Consider the following 25285-nt stretch of genomic DNA (forward strand, 5'->3'; position numbering starts at 1 on the left):
CAACCTAAGATGTATGGACTGTAGAATCCTGGGAGTTGAAATCCACGCATCTTTAAAGTTGTCAAATTTGAGAAACACTGAACCAGCAGAACATTTCAATGTATCACCTTGTGGGAAAACACATTCAGGATGACTTTGTGAATAGTTTGAAACTATTCCTGATACAGGTACTCCTCAACCTACAACCATTCATGTAGTGACAGTGGCACAGAAACAAGTGACTTATGATTGGTTTTCACACTTAGGACCATTGCAGCATCCCAATGGTCACATGATCAACATTCAGGCACTTGGCCACTGGTATGTATTTATGAGAGTCTGGTGTCATATGATCACCATTTGTAACCTTCCCGTCCAGCTTCTGATAAGCAAAGTCAATGTGGGAAGGCAGATTTGCTTAATGGCCACACATGATTCACTTAACAGCTGCAGTGATTTGTTTAACAACCATGGCAAAAATGGTTATAGAATAGAATAGGAATAGAATAGAATAGAATAGAATAGAATAGAATAGAATAGAATAGAATAGAACAGAACAGAACAGAACAGAACAGAACAGAACAGAACAGAATAGAATTTTTTATTGGCCAAGTGTGATTGAACACACAAGGAATTTGTCTTGGTGCATATGCTCCAAGACAAATAAAATAGAGCAAAACTGCCTTGCTTAGCAATTAAAATGTTGGTGTCAATTATGTTAATAAAGTGAGAACTACCTGTAATTACATTAATGATAAAATGATAAAAGGAAAGGATCCATGTTTTATTACACAAACAATTTCAGAATCCTCCATTCTTTGCCCAGAACTTCAGGAGCCCACTACTTACAACAACAGTAAATAGATTTCTCTTTCAGATGCCCTCTCTTTTAATGATCGCCTCAAGAGCAAGCGTTTCTCAAACTTAAGGCAACCTTAAGACATGTGAACTTCAGCTCTCAGAATTCCCTAGTCAACACGCTGGGAGTTGAAACCCACCTGTCTGAAAGCTGCCAAGTTTGAGAAACACTGTTCTAGAGGCATGGATCTTGATGTCTGCCGTGCAAACGTGGCTTTACAGCCTCTTCCAAAGATCCCCCAAATGGTATGGAAAACAATCGTGGGAATCAAGACTCCAGCCCTGCTTCCTACAGGCAATTTCCAGGGCAGCCTTTCTCCACGCTAACCCCTTGCTTCTTTCTCAACCTTCCTTATCATTTATCTTGTGATTTATGATGATGGTGTTTTTGTGATCATGATTGATCATTTTGTGGTTTGAGAGCTTGTGCACCAGAGACAAATTCCTTGTGTGTCCACTCGGCCAATAAATAATTTCTGATCCTATCCCTATCCCTAAGAGGATGCCGATCCACCACCGGCTCCCGGGCTGGAAACCTTCCTAACCCCCCCCCCGCCCCACACTCCACTTCTTTCCAGCCGCGCGCTCCGTTAAAGCGACGGGGAGATCCCAGCCAATGAGCGGGCGCGGTCCCGGCTCTCGGTGGGCTTAGTGGAGGAAGGGGAGAGGGAGAGGGAGTGGGCGGGGCCAGAACTCGGGCGTCCAACCTACTGCCCAGGTCGGTGCCTCTCCAGCGGTTGCCGTTCTCTGTCCGCTGCCTCTCTCTCTCTCTCTCTCTCTCTCTCCTTCTCTGCCAATTACAAACCAAGGAGGAGGGAGCCCCCTCCCTCGGCCACCTTAGCCAATCTGCACGAAGCGCCCGCCTTCTTTCACCCCCCCCTCCCGCCGCCCTTCTTCTCCGCCCAGCATTCCTCCCGTCCCCCTCGGAGCCTCCCCCCCCTTCCCTCCCCTCCCCTCTTCGAGGCAGGGTCGCTACTTTGGTAGGACGGGCATAAAAGCGCCCCGAGAGCCGATCTCTCGCGGGCTTTGGGGCTGCTGCCGAGTGCTGGGAGAGGGATCCTTCGGCTCTTCTTTGCCTGGCTCTTCTCCCTCCCTCTCTCTTCCCCAGCATCTGCGAAGATCCCCTCCCCTCCTCTCCTTTCCCCGCCAGAGAGGCCCGGGTGAGCGGGCTGGCAAGCCGGATCCGCAGGAAGCGGTCACATCCTCTGGCTCAACGTCCTTCCCGCGAGTGGTCCCTCTCTCCTTCCCTCGCCCACCCATCTCTCTCTCTCTCTCTCTCTCTCTCTCTCTCTCTCCCCACACCGGCTTCAGCGCACCCACTCTCCGGGTCCCCGCCTCTCCGGGTGCTGCGCGGAGAAAGATCGCGTGGAAAGGAAAGCCGCACACGTGGGTCGGGGAAGCCAGCTGTTGCTGTGGATCGTCCCCCGCCCCCTCACCTCGCGCCAGCTGTGGAATGAAGGCTAAACCCTCAGGTGAGTGTCCGGGATACCCAGGCAGCCAAGCCACGGGGCTGAGGGCAGCTGGTCCTGAGTTCAGCCTGTCAATGGGGGCGGGGAGGGGGGCTCTCATCCCTCTTTGAACCTCTTGGGAAGAAGCCTTCCTTCATAACTTTGATTCCCCTTTTTTTAAAAAAAAATGCAGGTATCTTCGATTTATGACCACAATTGGGCCCATTGCTAAGTGAGATTTGCCCCCTTTTGCAACTTTTCTTGCTATATTTGTTAAGTGAATCCTGCAGTTGTTCAGTTAGTCACACATGGTTAAGTGAATCTGGCTTCCACCTTGACTTTGCTCCGCAGAAGGTTGCAAAAGGTGATCCCATGACCCCATCATAAACACAAACCAGTTGCCAAGCATCCGAATGTAAATCACATGACCATGGAGATGCTTGCAATGGTCAATGGTCATTGTGAAAAATGGTCAAATAAGTCACTTTTTTCAGTGCTGTTAGAACTTTGAATGGTCACTAAATGAACTGTTGTAAGTTTAGGACTATCTGTACAGGCAAACTCAGGGGTGAAATGCTCCCGGTTCAGACGGTGGTTGGCGGATGGAGGCGGGTGGTTCGGAGAACCGGTAGCAAAAATCCCTGCCCCCCCCCCATGCCCAGCTGAGCCGCGCGATCATCAGAGGCTTTTTTTTTTTTTAGTTTTTAAAAGCATTTTTTTCTACAACCTCTTTGGCCAAAAAAAATGCTTTTAAAAGTTTTTTTAAAAGCCTCTGATGATCCTGCAGCTCAGCTGGGATCATCAAAGGCTTTTTAAAGCATTTTTTCTACAACCTCTTCAGAGGTTGTAGAAAAAATGCTTTTAAGAGCCTCTGATGATCCAAGCTGAGTTGCCTGATTGGCAGAGGCTTTTAAAAGAAAAAAAGCCTCTGACGATCAGGCAACTCAGCTGGAATCGTTAGAACCTTTTGAAAGCATTTTTTTACAACCTCTTCACCGAAGAGGTTGTAGAAAAAATGGTTTTAAAAGTAAAAAAAAAATTGCCACGCCCACCCAATCACATTACCTCCCCCACTAAGCCACGCCCACAGAACCAGTAGTAACAAATTTTAGATTTCACCACTGGGCAAATTCCTCAATTTTCTATGGATCACAGTCCAGACAGGATTAAGTCTTGGGGTTCTTACTTTGTATCCTCCATGGAGATACCATGTTGCCTTTAGGTCCTCCTGGAAACCAGGGTTAGGCTAAGGACTTAATAGAAGGCTGGACTTTCTTCAAGGATGCAGCCAATTTTTGGGAAAGCTTTGAGTGTTACACTCAAAATTTCATCTATTTATCTAGGGATTTGATTTGTATCCTGTCTTTATTATAGCCCCACTAACTTCATGGAGCTGTTGCAGGACTTGATGGCTGGCAATTGACAAGTTATTTGCTTCTCAGCAGTTATATTAAAGAGGGAGATTTCTTTTAATCTGGTTTCTCTCCAAAAGCCATTTAATTTTGTCTGTGCATTCACGATGGCCGAGGACAAGGTAAGCACAGGAAAAACCTGGTTCACGGGAATCTCTGTTCTACAAGCTCTGGATGATGACGGGACCAGGATAAATAACCACAAACTCTGAACATCTCTCCAAACACACCCAGTTTAAAAATGCCAAACATACTTCTTTCCACTCCGACTACTAGTATAAGCAAGACCTGAGTAGGATATAGGAAGTAATATTCTATTTTGATATCTAATTTGGACCTATGCCTAGCCTTTTAATGGATTCCCTTTTCTCCTTTCTGTATTTTCAGATGGATGGACCACTGGTGAAAGGTGAGGGCAGATCCTGGGAATCCTTGGGACCGAGTGCTAGACTGAAGAAGGGAGTAGAAAGGATTCGAGATATCAAGGTACACAAAGCCAACATGACAAGCCATGTGGTTTTTCCTGAAGTTTGAAGGGACAGACTAGATCTGAAACAGGCACATTGTTCTTGATCGTAACGTGATTACTAAAAGCATGGTTAGGTTTAGGGTGACAAATGCCTTATGCATGACTGAATACCACACAGATTTGAGAAAATGAATGCCGGAAAGAAACAAAACCAGGATTTTAGAAGTTGCGATATGAAACAAATTCGGTACTTCAAATGGCCTTCCCTGTGAAATGTAATGGGAACATATTTTAAACCTGGAATACACAGGCTTGAGTTGCTGAGTACTTAGCATTCATGTTGTGGTGTTTCACTTAAGAGCATTCCTTGTGGACACTTTAGCTATAGCAGTTTGCAACCTAGTGAAGTTATTACACCTCACTGTGTAAATTCTTGTTTGCATTTGCATGAGGAACTTGCAAGCTGAAATACGTTGTTGACGTATTAACTTTTAAGATTGGTTGTGAGATGTTGTCTCTATCTCTTTGTTTGGGAACAAACTGAACAAACTATCTCTTTGTTTGGGAACAAAAGATAAATGCCAAATCTCTCATTTTGCTCCCTTTGGGTTTCCCAGCTGGATTCTTCCTCCTTCCGGGATAGATTGTCTGCCAGAGCGCATGGTAATGAAGAAAAGCGATTGCTTAGAGTAAAGACTGAAAAAAAGGAGGAGGATCCGGAATTTGAGATGGAACTTTCTGCAGGGGGAAAACTGGTGAGTGGAGATAAAGAAGATAGAAACACTGAAGATTTAACTGGGTGGGTGGAAGAACTGACGTGCTAGGAAAGAAGTTCTTTAAGGATTGTTATTAAATTGTTTTGTCTCTGCCCAAACCAGCTGGGTCCTGCATCTTCACAAGGTCCCTTGGCTCAGGAAGAGATGAAGGTGGAATCTGAGGAGCAGACTGTACAAGAGTTTGAGGTGCAGAAAATCACAATTCCAATGGAGGGTTCGGTGAGTAGTAAAAGTAAAACTGTGGGAACTTTGAGATATATGGATTGGTTTAAGGACTCCTGCCTTGAGCAAAGGGATGGACTAGAAGACCTCCAAGATCTCTTCCAACCCTATGATTCTACACCTTGAGGAATTGTTGGGCTTTGTTTATCAATCATGGGAATGTGAGGTTCTCCTTCAGATCCTTACCTATACCCTGACAATAGTTTTTTGGGTAAACTTTGCAACAACATGGCTTGATCAGCAAAAACTGATCACATGACCCCTGGGACTATGCAGTCGTCATAAATATGAACCAGTTGCCAAGCATCCAAATTTTGATCACCAGTCCAGGGAAATGCTGCAGTGGTCATCAGTGTGAAAAATAGTCAAAAGCAGTGGTGAAATCTGAACTGGTTTACTACCGGTTCGTTGGCTGCGCATGTGCGCCATAAACCAATTGTGTGTTGCATAAACCAAAAGTGTGCGCACACTTGCACAATATACCCCAAACATAAGCTGGGCACGTGCAGTGCGCGCCAAAAGGAATTTTGGAAAGGTAAGTAGAACAGTGTGGGGGGGGTGATCAGCGCGTGGGAACCTTTTTAAAAACTTTTAAAAAGTATTTTTTACTACTGGCTCGGGCGAATAGGTAATAAAAAATGCTTTTAAAAAGTAAAAAAAAAGGTCCCGACAATAACGCAGCACAGCTGTGATGGACGGAGCCTTATTTTTTTACTTTTTTAAAGCATTTTTTTACTACCTATTCACCCGAGCTGGTAGTAAAAAAAATGCTTTTAAAAGGTTAAAAAAAAAGGCTCCGTCCATCACAGCTGTGCCATGCAATCATTGGAGCCTTTTTAAAATATTTTTTACTACTGTTTCGGGCGAACCGGCCTGAACCAGTAGCATTTCACCCCTGGTCAAAAGTACTTTTTTCAATGCTGTTGTAATTTTGAACAGTTGCTAAATGAACTGATGTAAGGTGAAAACCAGTGGTGAAATCAAAAATTTGTTACTACCGGTTCTGTGGGCGTGGCTTGGTGGGGGGGGTAATGTGACGGTGGGCGTGGCCATTTGTTTTTTTTTTTTACTTTTAAAACCATTTTTTCTATTGGCAAAAAGGTTGTAAAAAAATGATTTCAGAAGCCTCTGACGATCCCAGCTGAGTTGCCTGATTGGCAGAGGCTTTGCCTCTGCCGATCAGGAAACTCAGCTGGGATCGTCAGAGGCATTTAAAAGAAAAAAAGCTGCTTTCTGAAGAGGTTGTAGAAAAAATGCTTTTAAAAGTAAAAAAAAAAAGCCTCTGATGATTGTGCGGCTCAGCTGGGGTGGGGGGGCAGGGATTTTTGCTACTGGTTCTCTGAACCACCCGCCTCCATCGCTACCAGATCAGGCGATCCAGTCCGAACCGGGAGAATTTCACCCCTGGTGAAAACTACTTGTAGTTCCGCAACTATGCTTCAGCACTATACATAACAGACTTTCCAGAACTGGCTGTATCACGGTTCACATATGTGCCGCGCACAATATATTTTACCCCAGAGCTTTGAAAGAGAATTTGGCCAGATGCATGTTTCACTTCAGAGGGCTGTAGCACTGGGAAAGCCTCCCTAGAACCAGACTTCCAAGCTTAGTATTCTTAAAATGGGTCAGGATTGCTGTTTCCAGAATTCTAAGATGATGTTATTCAGGTTTTTGTACTTTTTTTCCTAAGTCTCTCGGATTTGGAGCAGCCACTTCTAGCTTTGCCTAACTCTTGTATACCGACCAAAAGCATTCCTGTCAAAAACATTAAGATGGCTGCAGCGACAATGCAATCAAAGCCCACCTCTTTTCACATGACCCATTGAAAGTGGATGGGGCTTTGATTGAGTGGTTGTAATTGCCATCTTGAATTTTCTAACCCTGTCCCTTTCAGGTGTCGCTGATCCACACATAATAATAAATGAATGTATGAGAGGCCCACATAATTAGGAAAAGTTGAGCCAAGGTTTTTATTTTGGATATTGAGCAGAACTTAGTTTAGTACAATTAAGCTTAGCTTAATACGTACAGTATTCGTTCCTAGGCTGATTGAAAAAGAAATTCTAAAGTTTGCTTCTCTACCTCAGATGGAGTTGGGAGGCTGATAATTAAAATAAAGTGACAAGAAAGAAAAAAATAATTCTCCACTTGAGGTTTTCTAAAGTAGCACCCCTGACCTTCTTTTCCAAAATCCTCTGTTCACCAAAAAGATTTGAATTTCCATTGCACAACGCAAAACAAAAATGAACTTGTAGATGGGGACATCTTTCCCTATTCTGAGGCAGAAAGCTGTTTCCACCCCCGTTTTTCTGATTTTTTTCAAAGCTATCCCATCTCTAGTCAAAAGTCAAGATGGTGGCTACAGGAATGCACATACGAATAATCTTCAATTTACAACCACAACTGAGCCCAAAATTTCCCTAGATAAACAAGACAGTTGTTAAGTGAGTTTTGTCCCATTTTATGACCTTTATTGCCGCAGTTATCAAGTTAATCACTGCAATTGTTAAGTTAGTAACATGGTTGTTAAGAGGATCTGAGTTCCCCAATTGATTTTGCTTATCAGAGCCAAAGGTGATCACATGCAACCATCGTAAATATATTCTGGTTGCCAAGCATCCAAATTTTTATCACATGACTACAGGGATACAATAAAAGTCGTAAGTATAAAAACCTGGTCTCAAGTCACTTTTTGGTGCCATTGTAATTTTGAACAGTCACTAAATGAATGGTTACTGTTTCCCCCTGAAAACAAGCCCCAACATGATTTTTCAGGATGCTTGTAATATAAGCCCTATCCCAAAGATAAGCCCCAGTTAGGATTGTCAGCCAGAGGGACACATTTTAGTACTGTATTTTCTTGAAAATAAGACTTAACCAGAAAATAACCCCTAATGCTTCTTTTGGAGCAAAAATTAATATAAGACCCAGTCTTATTTTTGGGGAAACATTGGTATAACTTGTGGGATACCTATAAAAACTTGATTGTGCCATTTTGGCCACCATCTTGATTCTTCTTTTTTTTACCTCTGCAGCAGCCCTTGCTTGTAGAAATTCAGTTAGCTATTGTATTTTGCAAAAATGCCACTGCTGAAAGGAATGGGGCACAAATAAGCCATATTTTCCTGAGCACCCACTTCAGAAATAGGTGAACGAGGTCTAGAGAGGTGTAACTTTTTTCTCCAAAACACTACTTCTTCACATTTTCTTCTCCATTCCTGCAGTCTTCCTCTTTGCACCCAAACACTTGTGGCGTGTGCGGGAAAAGTTTTAGCCGCCGTTCGAACCTGGCCAAGCACCAGATCATCCACACAGGAGAGAAGCCGTACCGTTGCAATGACTGCGGCCGCAGCTTCAACCAGAGCTCGGCACTCACCAAGCACCAGCGGACGCACACTGGGGAGCGCCCCTATGTCTGCAGCGACTGTGGCAAGGCTTTCACCGCTAGTTCCAACCTCCTCCAACATCGGCGTTTCCACACCGGGGAACGGCCCTATCGTTGTGAATTGTGCGGCAAGGCCTTCTCTCAAAGTTCCAACTACAACCTGCACCGGCGCGGCCACACAGGGGTTACACCTTACCAGTGCAGTGTGTGCGGTAAGCGATTTACCGGGAGCTCATGCCTTACTCGCCACCAGCGGACTCACACTGGAGAGAAGCCGTACCAATGCCAGGAATGTGGGAAGCGCTTTTCGGGAAGTTCCACGCTGGCTAACCACCGTCGTACCCACACGGGTGAGAAACCCTACGGTTGTGTTGAGTGTGGCAAGAGGTTCACCCATCACTCCAATCTGGTGGACCACTGGCGGGTGCACACGGGGGAAAAGCCCTACGTGTGCACCGAGTGCGGGAAGAGCTTTCGGCTCAGCTCGCACATCATTCGCCACCGTCGCACTCATGCCAATGCTCGCAGCTCCAGCATGAGCCATGGCCTTCTCTGTGAGGTTGACCCAACTTTTGATGAGGGCAGCATTGAAGGCCACCATGATGGAAGCATTGGGATCCCGTGCATAACTGGTCTTGATACTTTGTGTGCTAATACCAATGTTACCAATGGCAATAATAGCTCTGATGAAGAAGAAGGCGACCGGCTTCTTATTTGCGGCCACTGTGGTAAAGGTTTTCACCTGGAGCCTAGCCCCCGAAAAGCCAACCAAAATGACTTGGCTCTGGGGGAAGGGCCTTATAGTTGTACTGAGTGTGGTAATAGTTGTTGGACGTAGCTGGTTTCTTAAGATCCAAATGCAAAGCCCAATATGTAAGAGAAAATTATTGATCTGTCAATAACAAATTGAGACATAGATTAGGTCAGGGAGCAATTCTGATTCCTAATGGGCTTGATCTTGAGTTGGCCTTGAATTGGCTTCTCCAAATTCCTTTCCTTAGTTTTGGTGTGAAATTTAGGGTCAGTATTTTTCAATCTTGGCAACTTTAAGAAGTGACGTCCACAGGTTTTAAAGTTGCCACAGTTGAGAAACAATGATCTAAGTAAAAGGGTGGATTTCTCTGTTCAGCTTTCTTTTCTGACAGAGAAAGTTACAATGGCTGAATGAGTACAATAGAGTAGAGAGGCCTGTTGGGGCTTGTCCAATTGAGCCAAAAGTAAACAAATAAACAAAAGACTGGGTTTGTATCAGTCTCTCTCCTCACCTCAATTATTCAGGAGCTTCTAGAGTAGCTGAAAAAGTGAAGGATGATATGGATGTAACCTAGGACACTACAATGACAAAGAAGTGGAGAGGAGACTTTTTAACACCTGTCCCTTGATCCTGGGAAATAATTTGCTTTCTAATAGTGGCTGATGTTTGATTGCAAAGCAACAAAAGCTACGCACCTGCAGAAATTCCAGGTGGACGAAGCAAGGTTTTGCTGAGCCACGGGGCAAGAATCTGATCACTGAAGCAAGCTTATTTAGTTAGCATGCATATAGAATTTTTACCTGTCCTGGGGCTTTATATTTAGGTCCATGTTTAGCTTTGTACAGGAGACACAAAATGTCCCAAGATTGCACTTGTTTTCTCCAATACTTCGGTTAAGCTCCAATGCTCCGAAGAACAGCCTTACAAATTTTCTACTATGGAGACTGTTTGAAAGGCTATGCTTGTTCTGCTTGGATAAAAGTTAAAAACGGTATCTTAAGAAAAATGCACACTAGGCTAACCTGAATAAATTGTGCCAATTAAGCCTGTTGTACAAGGCTGCTTGCTGTGTGTTATTTAGCCTGTTTCCCCAACCCCCCTCCAGGTAAGGCGAGTATCTCTATAAATGGGAAGCTTTGAGTCATGAACATTGCAAGTCTTGATTATCTCCTTAGTTAACTTGGTCTCAGCAGGCACCAGCTTACACAGTATAGTAGCAGCCATACAGGGAGTCCTCGATGTAGAACCAGAATTGAGATCAGAATGCTAAGCAAGATGGTTGTTAAGTGAGTGGCATCTGATTTTTGTGACCTTTTTGCCGTTGTTGTTTAAGCAAATCACCACAGTTGTTGAATGAATCGTGCAATCGTTACGTTAAGCGAGCTTCTTCTATTGACTTTGTCAGAAGGAAAGGTCACAAATGGCGATCATGTGACCCTGGGTCACTTTGATTATTGTAAATACCTGCTGGTTGCCAAACACCTACATTTTGGCCATGCAATTGTGGGATGCCGCAATGGTCATAAGTGTGAGGACCAGTCATAAATCAGGTCTTTTGAGTGCCATTGTGACTGAATGGCCGCTAAACAAATGGTTATAAGTCAAGGACTACTGTAGTTTATTTTATCTGAATTTATTGAAGAAAACAATTCAGCTGATTAATACAACATATTGCTTGAAAACCACAAAAGCTCATGAGACTTGAGTGAGTCAAAGCTCATGGGACTTGAGTGAGTAGCCATGGAACAGACTGTTCTGCATCATCAGTAGGGCTATAAATGGTGAATATGTTTGAACCAATCTTTCTTAAGCTCAGTAACGTTAAAATGTATGGACTTCAACTCTCATAATTCCCCCAGCTACCATTATGTTATGCCAAAGGTGGTTTTTCAAGACAACTGGACTTTCTTGTTATTCTTTGAAGACCTTTCACTTCTGATTCAAGAAGCTTCTTCAGATCTGACTGGATGGTGGAGAAAGGAAGGATTTATATTCCTTGCAGATAGCTGGTCACTTGCATTCTTTTAGAGAGAGTCATTGAGGCCACTTGGAGGTTTATCTGTGTCCTCAGGGTCACCTGAGTAGTGCAAATGGGTGTGGAGCCTTCTTGGAACTGCTGAAAGGACTGTGTTGTAGATGGAGATAGATGATGTTGTATCCCTTCCCCTCTTATTGAGAGGGCTGTTCAAATTTCATATTAACGGCCTCTTTGAATACTATTATGTTAAGAATCTCTGAGTTATGTAGAATGCCAATACTTAAAAAGGTAGCTGTAATATTTTTTTCTGCTTCTAATTATAATGCCCACTATATTTTCTGCTATCCCATGTAGCAAAATAGGTTGTGTATTTATGTATATTAAATTTCTTTCCTGTGGCTATCATTATATAGTCTCCCACAGTGATATAAAGAAAAACACTCCTACAGTGTAAATTCAAAAGCCAGCATAGTGTATAATAGCAGTTTAAAATAATAAACACAAGAGAAAGAGTGGCATAAGGCACTTCACAATTATTTAAAAAGTTTAGAATCATATTTGGTTAGAAAAACACCTTTCCTGAATCAGAACAAAGGAGCACACAGTTTGGGAGGAGGGGCCATTCCAGAATCTACTTAAAAGGATCCATAATATTTGTCAGCAAAGAGTTTCAGATGAAAACTGAAATGAGTAGAGAGCACCAGGTGAATACAACATGTGAGCTTTAAAGAAAAGTACCAAAATTCTGAAATTATCAAAGCAGAAATGGGTCACAGAATCATTTTCAAATCAAGTAAATTACAAAGCTAACAATTGATTCCAAAATGACAATAAAGTAGGCAGACACAAATAAAACTGTTTATTAGATTTGTTTGCCAACCATCTTGGCAAACTCCCAGAGGCGACTCTGGGCAGCTTACAAACATTAAAACATACATATAGGTGGCTCTCAATTTACAACCATTTGTTTAGTGACTGATTAAAGTTGCGATGGCACTTCTCCAAGTGAGCAAAAAATGAATAAAGTGCTAAGGTAATCAAAATAATTCAGTAATTCCATCTTTCCCTTATTGCTTTTTTTCCAAATAACTTTTGTGAAATGATAGAATTGGAAAACATGAAGGTACCATTTTTCAGATTAAGAGAAAAGATTCTAAATTGGTTTACAAGTAAGAGAGTCTGGTTCCTCAAGCTTACTTTCTTGTAAAAAATGCAACAAAAAGATTTTGGAAGAAGGAAGACAAACACTATTAAAGGCACAATATATAAAATAACAGTTTTGTTTCTGAACAAGCAAAGGCCATGTTTGTATCTTGGTTGCACTGCACAAGCCTTAGGCTATGCTTGGGTGATATTTATATAAGTAGCTGCTTTACTTCATTAAGATGTGTCCTAAAAATAATACAAATGCAAATAATATATTGTAAGAACAACAAATACATGCCTGTGGTAGTAATTCATTATATAACTGATGTTTTTTTTTAAATTAGTTGGCTTAAAGGAAAAAGAAGCCTCAGTGGAAATAATCTATGTTACAAGAACCTCACTAAAGTAAATGATGCAAATTCTATTAATCGTATCATAATTTCCCATTTTTTTTAGCTTCTGCATAATTACTCTTTGGTGGTAGCGACATGACATGCCAGGAGGGGGGAAAAGGTGTTTAGCTATTTATATACATTTCCTTTTGTACATGTCTGTATTTATGGCCACCTGGTATAACTTTTGGTATAACTTTTTAGGTAAACCTTGGAAAGAGTCTTGGGCAATTCTGTTGCTTCATTGCTGTCACCTTTCTTAGAGTAAACATCTCCATGACCAGCAATCCTCCACCTGTTCCCCCCCCTTTCTGATACAGCCAAAAGAGCTTTATCATTAAAAGATGGGAAGAGCCAACCAGGGATAAATACCGAAGAAGAACAGGTTGTGGATTCAGCTCGCAGGACCACCATTCTACATTTCCTTCCTTCTGCTTGAAAATAACATCTGTATTAAATCTCATTCGAGATAAAAAAAAGGAATAAATTAAATAACGCGTGGATTAAAAACTAAAACTCAAAGACGCTCGCTTAAGAGTAAATCCTATTGAATTCACCGGGCTTTCCTTCCGCTATAATGTTGAGGTTCTATTACATCTCTTCACCTTTTTATTGGAAGACTCTACCTTGTACCACTCTACTCTATATATGTGTGTGGAGTTCTGAGTACTTATGACTTTACAGATTAACAGAATTGGAAGGGACCTTGCAGGTCATCTAGTCCAACCCCCACCGCCCAAGCAGGAGACCCTAGTACACCATTTCTGACAGATGGCAGTCCAGTATCTTCTTGAGAGCTTCCAGTGATGAACACAACTTCTGAAGGCAAGATGTTCCATTGGCGGGTTGTCCTCACGGTCAGAAAATTTCTCCTCATTTCTAGGTTGAATCTCTCCTTGATCACTTTCCATCCATCCATTCCTTGTCTTGACCTTCAGGTGCAGAGGCGCTTTGCCTAGCGAGATGGGCGGCGTATAAATTTAATAAAATAAAATACACATTTACAAACAATGCATTCTTTTAAGAAGGGTCAGGATTGAAAATGTCGGCGTTTTTTTTTGTAAACATATTTGTAACCGATCGACCAACACGGTTTGCAATTGTAATGGATGATGGATTTATGTTTTATGTTTTGTTTAAAAAATAAAATAAAAATTTTCAAAAAAAAAAAAGAAAGAAAATGTCGGCGTTTGGGTTCCTGCAAACGGTGCGATGATCCCTTTAAAGCCCCTTTAATGCCAGCACAGGCTCCGCTTCCCCTCTCCCTCCCTCCCTCCCTCCCTGCCTGCCCAGGATGGTATTTGGGGCATTCTGCTCCTTCCGCCAGGGAGTGTCCGCTTTTTCCACTTCGATTGGTGGGTCTTTAAACCGAAAGCAGCCAATGAGAAGGGTCCTTTAGGCTTCTTTGTTGGTTAGACAGCCAATCCGCTCTTTCCCCCGCCTTTTCCTGGACCAATCTCCGCCCCCGAAAAGCGGAAGGGGTTCCTGTGCATGTTTAGATGCGGGAGATGGGGAAAAAAGGATCGGTTTTTTTGGTCCTTTGTGTCTCCGGAGGAATCTTCCCTTTGAAACCCCTCCAGGCTTTTCTCTGCGTTTCCCTCCCCACTTCTGCCTTTGCCTTTCACCTTCCTTTCCTTGCTTCGGTGCTCCCCCCGGGCTCCTAGATCTCCTTCCCGCATTGCCTGATGGAGGGGCAACATATAATGGCCCAGGTCCACATCCAAGCTCCCTCGTCCAATTCCGTAGCCGGCGAAGAATCCAGGCGGTTGCCGAACCCCGTGCGAGTTGCAGCCAGGGAAAGCATGGCCGGAGGACGTCTGTTGGACAGTCATAGCCTGGATGGGATAAGCCAAGTATATGGGGCATCCAAGAACCAAGAAGGCAGGAGGGCCACTATATCGAGCGCCTTGGAATTGGAAGGAACCGTGAGCTACGATGGAGACCTGACACATTTCGTGGCCAACAACTTGCAAATGAAGATCAAGATGAGCTCTCGGGGCAGTCTGGATGATACAGAGCCTACCTCCTCGTCGATGTCATCCCAGCACTCTGTCCGAGGCAAAACTGCAGACATCCCTCCAGTGGATCCCCAGGTCCTTCGGGATCTGGAAAGGCTGACCACGGATGTGGCACAGAGAGTGGACCAGATGTTGAGAGCCTTGAACGGCGCCATCCAGAATATGACGGCTCTCAGCGTAGGCTACATCCAAACCTACCGAGATGCGGTCGACAGTTTGGGCGAATCCGTGGACATGAGCATCAAAGGGATGTACACTCTGATGGCCAGGTGCGAAGAGTTGGACCGCTCCATGCAGCCTGTTCACATCCTGGCTAAGCAGATCCGGGAAATTAAGAGGACTCTGGAGATCTTTGAGGCCGTCTGCAAATAAAACCCTTTTTTTGAAAAGGGTTTGATTTGTGGAGCAATGGGGAATAAACAAGGGCAAGCATTGGACTTCCAGGGATTTGGGCTTTGAAAGGGAAACTCGTGTTTTTCGTGAAATATTTCAATAAATAAATTATGGCAGTACTGTACTTGTCTCCTGTTGTGACATTTGCTCCTTTTGTTGTTTTCTAACATTTCCCAATCTAACCCAAAATTTTGGAGGCCCCCAATAATCAGCAGGATTCTTCCATCCATTTCTGTGGCTGTTTCTTCCCCACAAAATCTCACATATGCTACATGTCTCTTGTAGTTAACACTGGTTACTGCTATCTGTCAAAATATGATATGCAAGGCATGAAAGCTCTCAAGTAACTCCCATCTCTCCCTGCAGAGTCTCGTTGTTCATATTATATCTAAATTCCATTATTTTTTCATCATAAAACTATAATCTGAATAAGTCTATCAGGAGACCTTGCAGGCCAGTCACTCTCTCAGCCAAACCCACCTCACAAGTTTGGGGAAAACAGGAGGAAGATGCATTGGATATGTTTGCTGCCTTATTTGCAAAAATTAATAAATAAAAATTAATAAAGGCAGGATATAAATTATCATTTGTAAACAGCTGTGAGTCATTTTGGAACTGATGACCTGCCATCAATGCAGGGTTCAACTCTTAGCAACCACGTTTATTAAATTTATATAAACCCATCCCCTTTTGATTTTCCAAAGTGATAGTAGATATTTTTTTCTCCAGAACTGAGCAGCCTAGAAATCGCAATCTTAAATAAATAAACAGACCCCTATGTGTCACACTCGTATTAAACGCAAGAGAGCTGAAATTCAGCAAATGAATTGGGGGAGTGGGGAGAGGACTGGGGGGGAGGGTCAGAGTTAAATACTCCTCTCTTCTATGAAACACAAGACGGAGGAAAAGTAACCCCAAAGGTGAGAGTTTAGCTTAAGAAGACGAGTGCCTACCTAGGGCTATTTATAGAGCTGTCTGAGGAGGGGGCGGGGTTAAAGGTTAATGCGTGCCCTCAGCCATTGGGCGCCCCCCCCTGTCCACACACCTGTCCCCCCGGAAAGGCGAAAGTCTGCAATCTGTAGTAAAGTTTTCACCAGGTGCAAGGAAGGGATGCAATTATTTTGGTGGGAGCTCAATAAAATAACGGGAAACATTTCAGCTTCCCAGTGAGTCTGAATTACGCTTTATGCTTTACACAAATGGTATCTCCTGCTTGAGCAGGGGGCTGGACTAGATGACCTACAAGACCCTTCCAACTTCTATTCTATTCTATTCTATTCTATTCTACTCTACTCTACTCTACTCTACTCTACTCTACTCTACTCTACTCTACTCTACTCTACTCACAGGGCATTCTGTTTCCCCATAAAGTACAGAATATACTATTTAGACAAAGGTAATAGAAAAAAAAAAAAGGGGGGGGGTGGAAGCAGAAGCAACTGAGAAAGAACTATTTTTGTTGTATCAATTATCAAACAATCCTATGTTCACTTGGAAGTAGCATTTATGGGGGGAATTCATTAATGTGGGGAGACTGGCTGTTTTGCACCACTGATCTGTGCTGAATTGTACATAGGTGGATTTAAAAGAGGGGGTGAAGGTTGTCAGTGGCTGCTAGTATTAATCATCAGTGAAATTTTTATTTATTTGTTAAATTTATTTGCCGCCCATCTCACCAAGGGGCTACTCTGGGCAACAAATAATAAATAAATAGTGACATAGTGTCCCAAAAGTCACAAAAGGTGATCACATGACCTTGGGACCCTGCAACCTTCATAAATACATGCCAGTTGCCAAGCCTGTGAATTTTGATCACATGACACGGGATGCTTCAATGGTCATAAGTGTGAAAAATGGTCATGTCACTTTTTTCAGTCGCAAAAGGTGACTGAACTTCAAGTGGTCACTAAACAAATGGTTGTCTCTCCCAACTCTCTCTAAATGATTTTTTTCTATGGATGCCTAATGATATTAGATTTTGTTGAGATTATGAATCATGAGATTGTTTTGGCATGGAGCAGGGTTCATATGGACAATTTCCTCATCCCTGTCACAGGGCTTAAGGTCACAGAACTCTGAAATGAACCCAGAACAAAATAGAATGCCTGTATAAAAATTGTATGAAGATTGTAATTTGTTTATTTGTTCATATCCTCTCTATACTGAGATGCCATCCACAGTCTGGCTGAGACATTCTGGACAAAGAGCAGCTTTTGTTTCAAGGGTGCTGTAATAATATTAGTAGTACTAATAAGCATTTTGAATGCAATTTATTTATTTAAGAACATTTATATCACTGCCCAACTCACTGTCAGTAACTCCGGCAGCTTGCAAGGATAAAATTCCAATTCCAAAACATCTGGAGCACCATTTAAATACCACCGATATTGACAAAATCACCATCAGTCAATTACAAAAGGCAGCTTTACTTGGAACAGTAAAGTCCTGTGACAATGTCTTTTAACACCTTAGACATCAGCACTTGCCTATCTCAGGTTGTTGGGAAGAATACAGCTGGCTAAAAATGCCAAATCCAGTCTATAAACATCTTGCGGACTGTGCAACCAACCCTAATAATAATATTACCTTTAATATTATTAAACAATTTCTGCCTATCCCATTTCTGCTTTTCACAGTTATGACCATTACAACATCTCCATGGTCATGTGATTAAAATTCAGACACTTGGCAACTAGATAATGACAGTTGTGGCCTTCTGGAATCATGTCAGTCACCTTTTGTGACCTGACAAGCAATGTCAATGGGGAAGCCAGATTTACTTAACAACTGCAGTGATTCACTCAACAGCTATGGCAAGAAAGGGGCAAAACTCAACCGTATTCAGTTCTCTGGCCAAAGGCATCTGGCTTTTAAGGCCATTCTGTTTCTTAGCCCAAATTCAAGTTGCTGTCTCATATATAGATCATGAATGTAACTGTGTTAACAATGGCATTCAGGATTTGCCCTCCGAAAGGGAATTATTTTAATCCATTCTGCTTTGACTGTATTTTTCTTGATAATCCTTCCTTGCAGGGTGACAGTTCTTTTTAAGTAATGAACTGTCACCCTGCAAGGAAGGATAGTTGAGAAAATCACAGAGAACAGTGTTTTCTTTCCAAATCCTGTTTGAATACTATATAAATATTGCTATATGCAACAGCAATAATACTGAATTAGTGTCCACAAGCCCTAAGAGGCATCTTGGGTGGGCATGAAAACGAATACAGAATAACAGAGTTGGAAGGGACCTTGTAAGTCATCTAGTCCAACCCCCTGCTGAAGCAGGAGACCCTATCCATTTTAAATAGGTAGCTGTCCAGTCTTCTCTTAAAAATCTCCAGTGATGAAGCACCCACAATTTCTGAAAGCAACTTCTGTTCCACTGGCTGATTTTCCTCACTGTCAGAAAATTTCTCCTTATTTCTAGTTTGATTCTCTCCTTGATCAGTTTCCATCTGTTGTTCTTGTCTGGCCTTCAGGTGCTTTGGAAAACTAGCTTGACCCCCTCCTCTCTGTGACAGCACCTCAAATATTGGAACACTGTTATCATGTCTCCCCTGGTCCTTCTCTTCACTAGACTAGCCATGCCCACTTCCTGCAACCGTTCCTCATATGTTTTAGCCCAGGGGTCACCAACCTTTCAGACTTCAGGGACCACTTAATTCATAATTTTAAATCCCTGGGACCACTAATATGAATTTTTTTTAAAAAGATAACTAGTATTTAGTGCAATATAAAAAATGCAAATAATTTTTCTGCAGACCACCAACATTTTCTCCAGTTGGTGACCGTTGTTTTAGCCTCCAGTCCCCTAATCATCCTGGTTTCTGCGCTCTTTCTAGAGTCTTGACATCTTTTTTTTTTTTTTAATAATAGTGTGGTGACCAAAACTGGATGCAGTATTCTAACTGTGGTCTTAACTAAGTCTTTATAGAGTGGTATTAGGACCTCTCGTGATCTTTGATTCAAGTCCCTCTGTTAACGCAATTTAGAATTGATTGCACTGGCTTCCTTGGCTGCCGCCTCAGAAAGAAGCCGATAACTTTGAAATGAAGGACTTGTGTAAAGCTGCGGAGGAATAAAGCTGCATCCCCCCCGCCCCCCTTAAAACGAGGGTCGCGCCCAAGCTGGGAGCCGACTGAGTTAAAACAGTAGAGCGGACAAGATTTCTGCTGCCTAGAAAGGACCCAGAAGGAAGTAGGTTTGGAGAAGGGTCTTAATCATGAAGGGACCTTCCTGTTCCAAGCGGATCTCTATGGCTAGGCACCTAGCAGCCTCCCCGTGCCCACTCTTAAATGAAAACAAAGCCAGTGGGGGGACAACCAAGTAATAAGGTTTGAAATGGCTGCGCTAGCAGCATCTCTCTGGACAGCCTGAAGAGAAGATGAAAGGGCTGTTGAACATGTGGGAATCAAAAGAACAACCTGGTCAGGAAATTGTTAATGACAGCAAACTGGGGTGGAAGAAGCTAAAGGAGGAAAGCTCCAATTCATCTCATTCTCTCTGTGTGTGTGTGTGTGTGTGTGTGTTTGATTGTCAAAATAGCCTTCGTTTGCTTTGAATTAAAAAAAAAAACCTAATGATTTTGATAAATACTTTTTTTTTTTTAATCTATTATTGCTAGGTTCGATCTGTCCTGTCAGACCGAGGAGGAATGTAGTTGTATAAGAAATAGAAGTCTTGTTTCGAAGGGTTGGGATTTGTGAAATATATCTACTCCCGTAAAATGTCAGGGAATTTGAGGTTGTGAAGAAACTCAGGCAAATATGTGCCTGTGGGAGGGAGGCAGATAATCAATTTGGGGACCCTGGGGGCTCAGAAGCTGCTTTTTTTTCTTTTCTTTTTTTTTTGAGACAGACAGGCATCTGCATTCCCCCTGCTAAAGAAATTTGGTTGTTTTTTTTTCCCTCCCCCAGAATCAGAATTCCTCAGAGCTAACTGTTGCAGTTTTCCCACATGGAAAGTGGAAAACAAGCCTATGTTCTGGACCTCCAGGGCTATAGTGAAAGAGAGACATTAAGAGGTGAGGAATAAATTGAATAAATTGAAGGTATGTCAGTAAGGGTATGCTGTGACTTGGAATTCTTATTTCAAATTTCATTTTTGCCTTACAGTATTAACTGTATTAACCTAGGCTAATCACAATTTCTTAGTAGCTTTTTGAAAATATATTTATATTGGGCATAAATCTTTAACTCGGATCTACCATATATAAATGTTGGCATAGATTTTGGATTCTGGTAACAAGATTTAAGTTAGGTTATCTTTTAAATGTAAATGTACTTCTAAGTTTTTATCATTATATTTGCTTTTAACATATTGCTGCTTAAAGATATTTTATTGGGGCTGCTGCTTTTATTGTGGTGTGTGTGTGTGTGTGTGTGTGTGTGTGTGTGTGTGTGTACATACCCCAACCTGTGATTCACAACCATAGTCACTTTACAATTACCTCTTTTCTGAGGCTACAAATATTAAATTCTCTATGCCAGGGGTGGGCAACTATGGCCCTTTTACAACCTGTGGACTTCAACTCCCAGAATTCCTAAGCCAGCTTGGCTGTCTCAGGAATTCTAGGAGTTGAAGTCCACAGGTTGTAAAAGGGCCACAGTTGCCCACAGCTTGGCTGTTTCAGGAATTCTAGGAGTTGAAGTCCACAGGTTGTAAAAGGGCCACAGTTGCCCACCCCTGCTCTATGCACTTTATGGGAGAAATTCCAGACACTTATAATACCATTCAATTAAACTCTTTAATTTCTTTGTTTCATTACAAAGTACAGGAAACAAATTTTGATGGCTTTGTCTCACTAACAAATATGTTGTGAATAAGAGTGAAAATAAAACTGTATACTGAAATTGTTCACTATATTTTTACATTATCATTTTTCAGAGCTAAATTCTACTTCTTTTCAAGTCTTACAGAGATTCTTCTAGATGTGGATGGCAATAATATTTAAATATTTAAATATTTCCATGTCTTACAAGGATCCAAGAAAATTTATGTTTAGTCTTCATAACTTAAATGGGAAAATAAGTTAAATAAACTACTGATATCTAAATTAACCACTACACATCATCTTAGATGGAGTGGGTTTATAGCAGTGTAAATCAGGAGTGAACTTGGTTTTTTAAAAAATCCTTTTGAGTTTGCCATTGATTATTTTAAGATATAATCTGCTTTCCTAAAGTAACATATAGTAAAAAGTTTAAATTTATTTGGTGAGAATGAGATTAAACTGTTATGATATAACTTCTGACTGTAGACATTAAGATGACACATGAAAACAAAGAAGAGGAAGCAGAGTCACAGAAGAAACAGAAAGAAGACCAACAAATGCAACATAGAGACTCTCCAGCGAAAGGAATAGAAGACTATCAGATGGAAGGCACTCCGCATGAGGTCTGTAATGGTGAATCTATCATATCTCTGGAACAGGAATCTACAGATAATCTTTCTGACAATGACAAAATGCTCAAAGCTACCATTTGTCCTGACTGTGGGAAGAGCTTTAGTAACAGCTCTCACCTAATCCGTCACCGTCGCGTTCATACAGGTGAGAAACCGTACAAATGCCCCCATTGTGACAAAAGTTATCGCCAAGACTCTCACTTAGTTCAGCATATGCGTTCTCATACAGGTGAGAAGCCATACCGGTGCACACATTGCGGCAAGGGCTTCTCACAGAGTTCCAATCTCATCATCCACCAACGGACACATACAGGCGAACGACCCTTCACCTGTCCAGAGTGTGGGCGGAGCTTCAGCCATAGTTCTGATCTCATTCAGCACAAGCGAATCCATACCGGGGAGAAGCCTTATGTCTGCTCCATCTGTGGAAAATGCTTTTCTCAGAGCTCAAAGGTTACCCAACACAAACGCTTCCATTCTGGGGAGCGTCCATTTTCCTGTGGGGAGTGTACCAAAACTTTTCGTCTCCGGGCTGATTTGGTCCGTCACCTCCGTGCTCATACCGGAGAGCGGCCTTTTGGCTGCCCTGAGTGCGGGAAACATTTTGCGGAGAGCTCCCATCTTATCCGACACCAGCGGATCCATATGAGCGAACGTCCCTTTCGCTGTCCAGACTGTGGGAAAGGATTCAATCAGAGCTCCAACCTCCAACAGCATCAGCGGGTGCACCGAGGCCAGAAACCCTTCAAATGTGATGAGTGTGGGAAAGGTTTTGGTGTAAGCTCGGCACTCTTGCAACACCAGCGAACTCACACCGGTGAACGACCCTACTGCTGCAGCCAGTGTGGGAAGAGTTTCAGTGTCAGCTCCACCTACCATATACACCAGCGTATTCATGCAGGGCAAAAGCCCTACTCGTGTGCAGACTGTGGGAAAGGCTTTGTGCGTAGTTCTGCTCTCCTTCAGCATCAGGCAACTCACACCGGTGAGAAGCCCTTTCGATGTCCCTATTGTGGAAGAGGGTTTGGACAGAAATCGGCCCTTTCTCAGCATCGGCGAGCCCATGTGAGGAGAGGAGAGACATTGACTTTGATGGAAGGATGGGAAACAGCTGGGATGGAAGAGGTTGGGGACCAGGGAGTGGGAGGGGAAGCACATAGCCTGTGGCAAAGGAACGGGATAGGTATTATGGAGCCCGAATGGCAGGGTGTTGGAGATGAGGCCACAAGACAGGAATGGGAGGATGACAGGGATGAGGCCATGAGGGTGGAGTGGCAGGATGACGTTGATGAGGGTCTGGAGGAACAGTTGCAGGATGATGGCAGAGAAAGCATGAGGCAGACCTGGAAAGACGGTGTGGAATCCTCCATGAGGACCGAGTGGCAGGACGATGAGGATGAACAATTGGAACGGGGATCACAGGGGGATTGTACTGAAAGCATAAGGCTGGAATGTCAGGAGGATGCCGATGACGATGATGATTACAGGAGGGTGGAGGAGAGCTTCCAGGATGACAATCTGAGTATCAGGCTAGAGTGTCATGATGATGAAGATGGTGAAAGCGTAGAAGAATACGTACAAAGTAACAGTAATTCAAACATCGGGGGGAAAGGTCAGGACGAGATCACCACAAAGCACGACTGGCAGGATGATAGAGGCAAAAGCATAAGAGAAGAGTGGGAGACTACTTTAGATAATTTAAGGCAGGAGAAATTGATTGAGGAACAGGAATGGCAGGATAGCGAAGACGATAGTGAGAAGCAAAGTTGGCTAGGAGATGGGGAGGACATTTGGAGAGAACAAGACAGAAGTCAGAGACTGAGTCATCCTGCTGAAGCTGAGGAGCTTAAGGAATTGAAATAATTGACTGGGATATAGTAGGAGAGAGTAGAATGCCTACAACCCTCATAATAGCTCAAACCAGCAAGCCATCAAAAGTCATTGTGGACAAACAGCAGAATCGTACCTTGATGCAAAGCAGTTGTGTCCTTCTGCAAGAAATATAGTTGTATTTATATTTGTAGGGTATTCTGTGGTGTCTACTCTCCACTTGAACGTGTCCCTCACTCCAGTCCCTGCATGCCTGTGATACAGAGCACTGTGTGGTGGCTGCCTTATGGTCAAGCTCTATGATCTGACTCCCTGTATCATTCCAAGCCTTGTGCTGTTTGCTGGTCAAAATAATTCCAAAGGGTGGTTTTAGTACAGTCCGTTTTTAAATGTTACTCTACCTATGTACATGCTGTATTATACTTCCCAATCCAGCCCAAGTTTTGTTTAAAAAAAGTTTCCACTTCCAAGGTAAGATGCCTTTTTTATAAATAAGTGGGTGCCTTTCCTTACGGTGGCAATTCTTGCTGGATTCTAGGAGTTGATTTGGGAGAAATTTTCCTTCAATTCAGTCTAAAAGCCCATGATGGCGAACCTACGGCACGCATGCCACAGGTGGCACGTGGAGCCATATCTGAGGGCACGCAAGTCATTACCCTAGATCAGCTGTACTGCGCATGTGCGTGCCGGCCAACTGATTTTCAGGCCTTCTGGTCCCATCGGAAGTCAGGAAACAGACCGTTTCCAGCCTCCGGAGGGTCTCCAGGGGGGGCGGGGAGGCCGTTTTAGCCCTCCCCAGGCTCCAAGAAAGCCTCTGGAGCTTGGGGAGGATGAAAAACAGGCCTACTGGGCCCATCATGCCATCATGTGCCAAAAGTGGGGGGAGCACGGGGTCACGCGTATATGCGTTGGGGGGGCAGGGTGCATTGAATTATGGGTGTGGACATGCACGCGTGTGACAACCCTCCTCCCCTGCTTCCCCTGCTTTTGGCATGCAACAACAAAAAGGTTAGCCATCACTGCTATAAGCTTTGAAATAATTGACTTAGGAAGTTGGGAAGGACAAAAAAGATAATACAGTTGTTTTATTTTCACAATTGTTACTTAGGAACCCAGCAGAATGTGGGGACGCTGTATAACTCCAATATTTAACTAGAACAGCTTTTGAAACTTCTGTTGCATGCTCTGAATCTCTCCCAACTGTAGCTATTTTTGTAACATTCTAATCCTTCTCTCTTTTCTGTGTCTTCCTCTGCTGAACTAATAAATGCTCTTTTTGATTCCACTCAAGCACCTGCATTCTTTTAAATTGAGCCAGGATTATTACTCAACATATTTTAAATCATTTTCAAGACACTTGTATATAACTTGCATATACACACTGAATCCTTAACCTTGATTCCCACACCCACCTCCAAAGAAGCAGCACAGCCAACCTCTTTTCAAAGTTGGGGGAATTTCATTAGTGATTTGTGATATATGGAGATTTTGGAATATATATATATATTTTGTTCTGGAGAATTGTTTTCATTTATTAAGGTAAAAATTATCTAAGACATTTATTTTGGCCATCATCTGTGAAATTATTAACTAAGGTAATTTTACTTTTTCACATTACTGTTAAAAGATTTTTTGAAAAAGTTACATTATAGCAAATACATTACCAAAATATACATTTAAAAAAGCCCTTACTGAAATATGGTGAAAAAAATAGAAATTCAAGAAATTTCCCAAAAATATCTTAACACAGATTACAAATAAGTGCAAAAGTGATCAATGAAAAGTTCAAACAATCCCAGAGTTTGAAAGCCATTTTA

The 25285-nt window shown here is 42.7% G+C and overlaps 2 protein-coding genes across 2 annotated transcripts; both read left to right on the top strand.

Annotated features, from left to right (window-relative positions):
• Nucleotides 1-1753: 1753 nt before the first annotated feature.
• On the top strand, nt 1754-24753 carry LOC117666802 (uncharacterized). The gene is made up of 7 exons (XM_087893547.1): nt 1754-2309; nt 4085-4183; nt 4784-4921; nt 5045-5161; nt 8392-9386; nt 20198-20256; nt 21493-24753. Exons 2-7 carry the CDS (start codon nt 4085-4087, stop codon nt 23499-23501), a joined length of 3417 nt encoding a protein of 1138 aa, XP_087749673.1. The 5' UTR covers nt 1754-2309; the 3' UTR covers nt 23502-24753.
• BORCS6 (BLOC-1 related complex subunit 6) lies at nt 14278-15357 on the top strand. The gene has a single exon (XM_034419764.3). It carries the CDS (start codon nt 14508-14510, stop codon nt 15210-15212), a length of 705 nt encoding a protein of 234 aa, XP_034275655.1. The 5' UTR covers nt 14278-14507; the 3' UTR covers nt 15213-15357.
• Nucleotides 24754-25285: the final 532 nt, after the last annotated feature.

Source organism: Pantherophis guttatus, chromosome 4 (genome assembly GCF_059756535.1).
Source record: "Pantherophis guttatus breed Tessera chromosome 4, ASM5975653v1, whole genome shotgun sequence".
Taxonomy (NCBI): Eukaryota; Metazoa; Chordata; class Lepidosauria; order Squamata; family Colubridae; genus Pantherophis; species Pantherophis guttatus.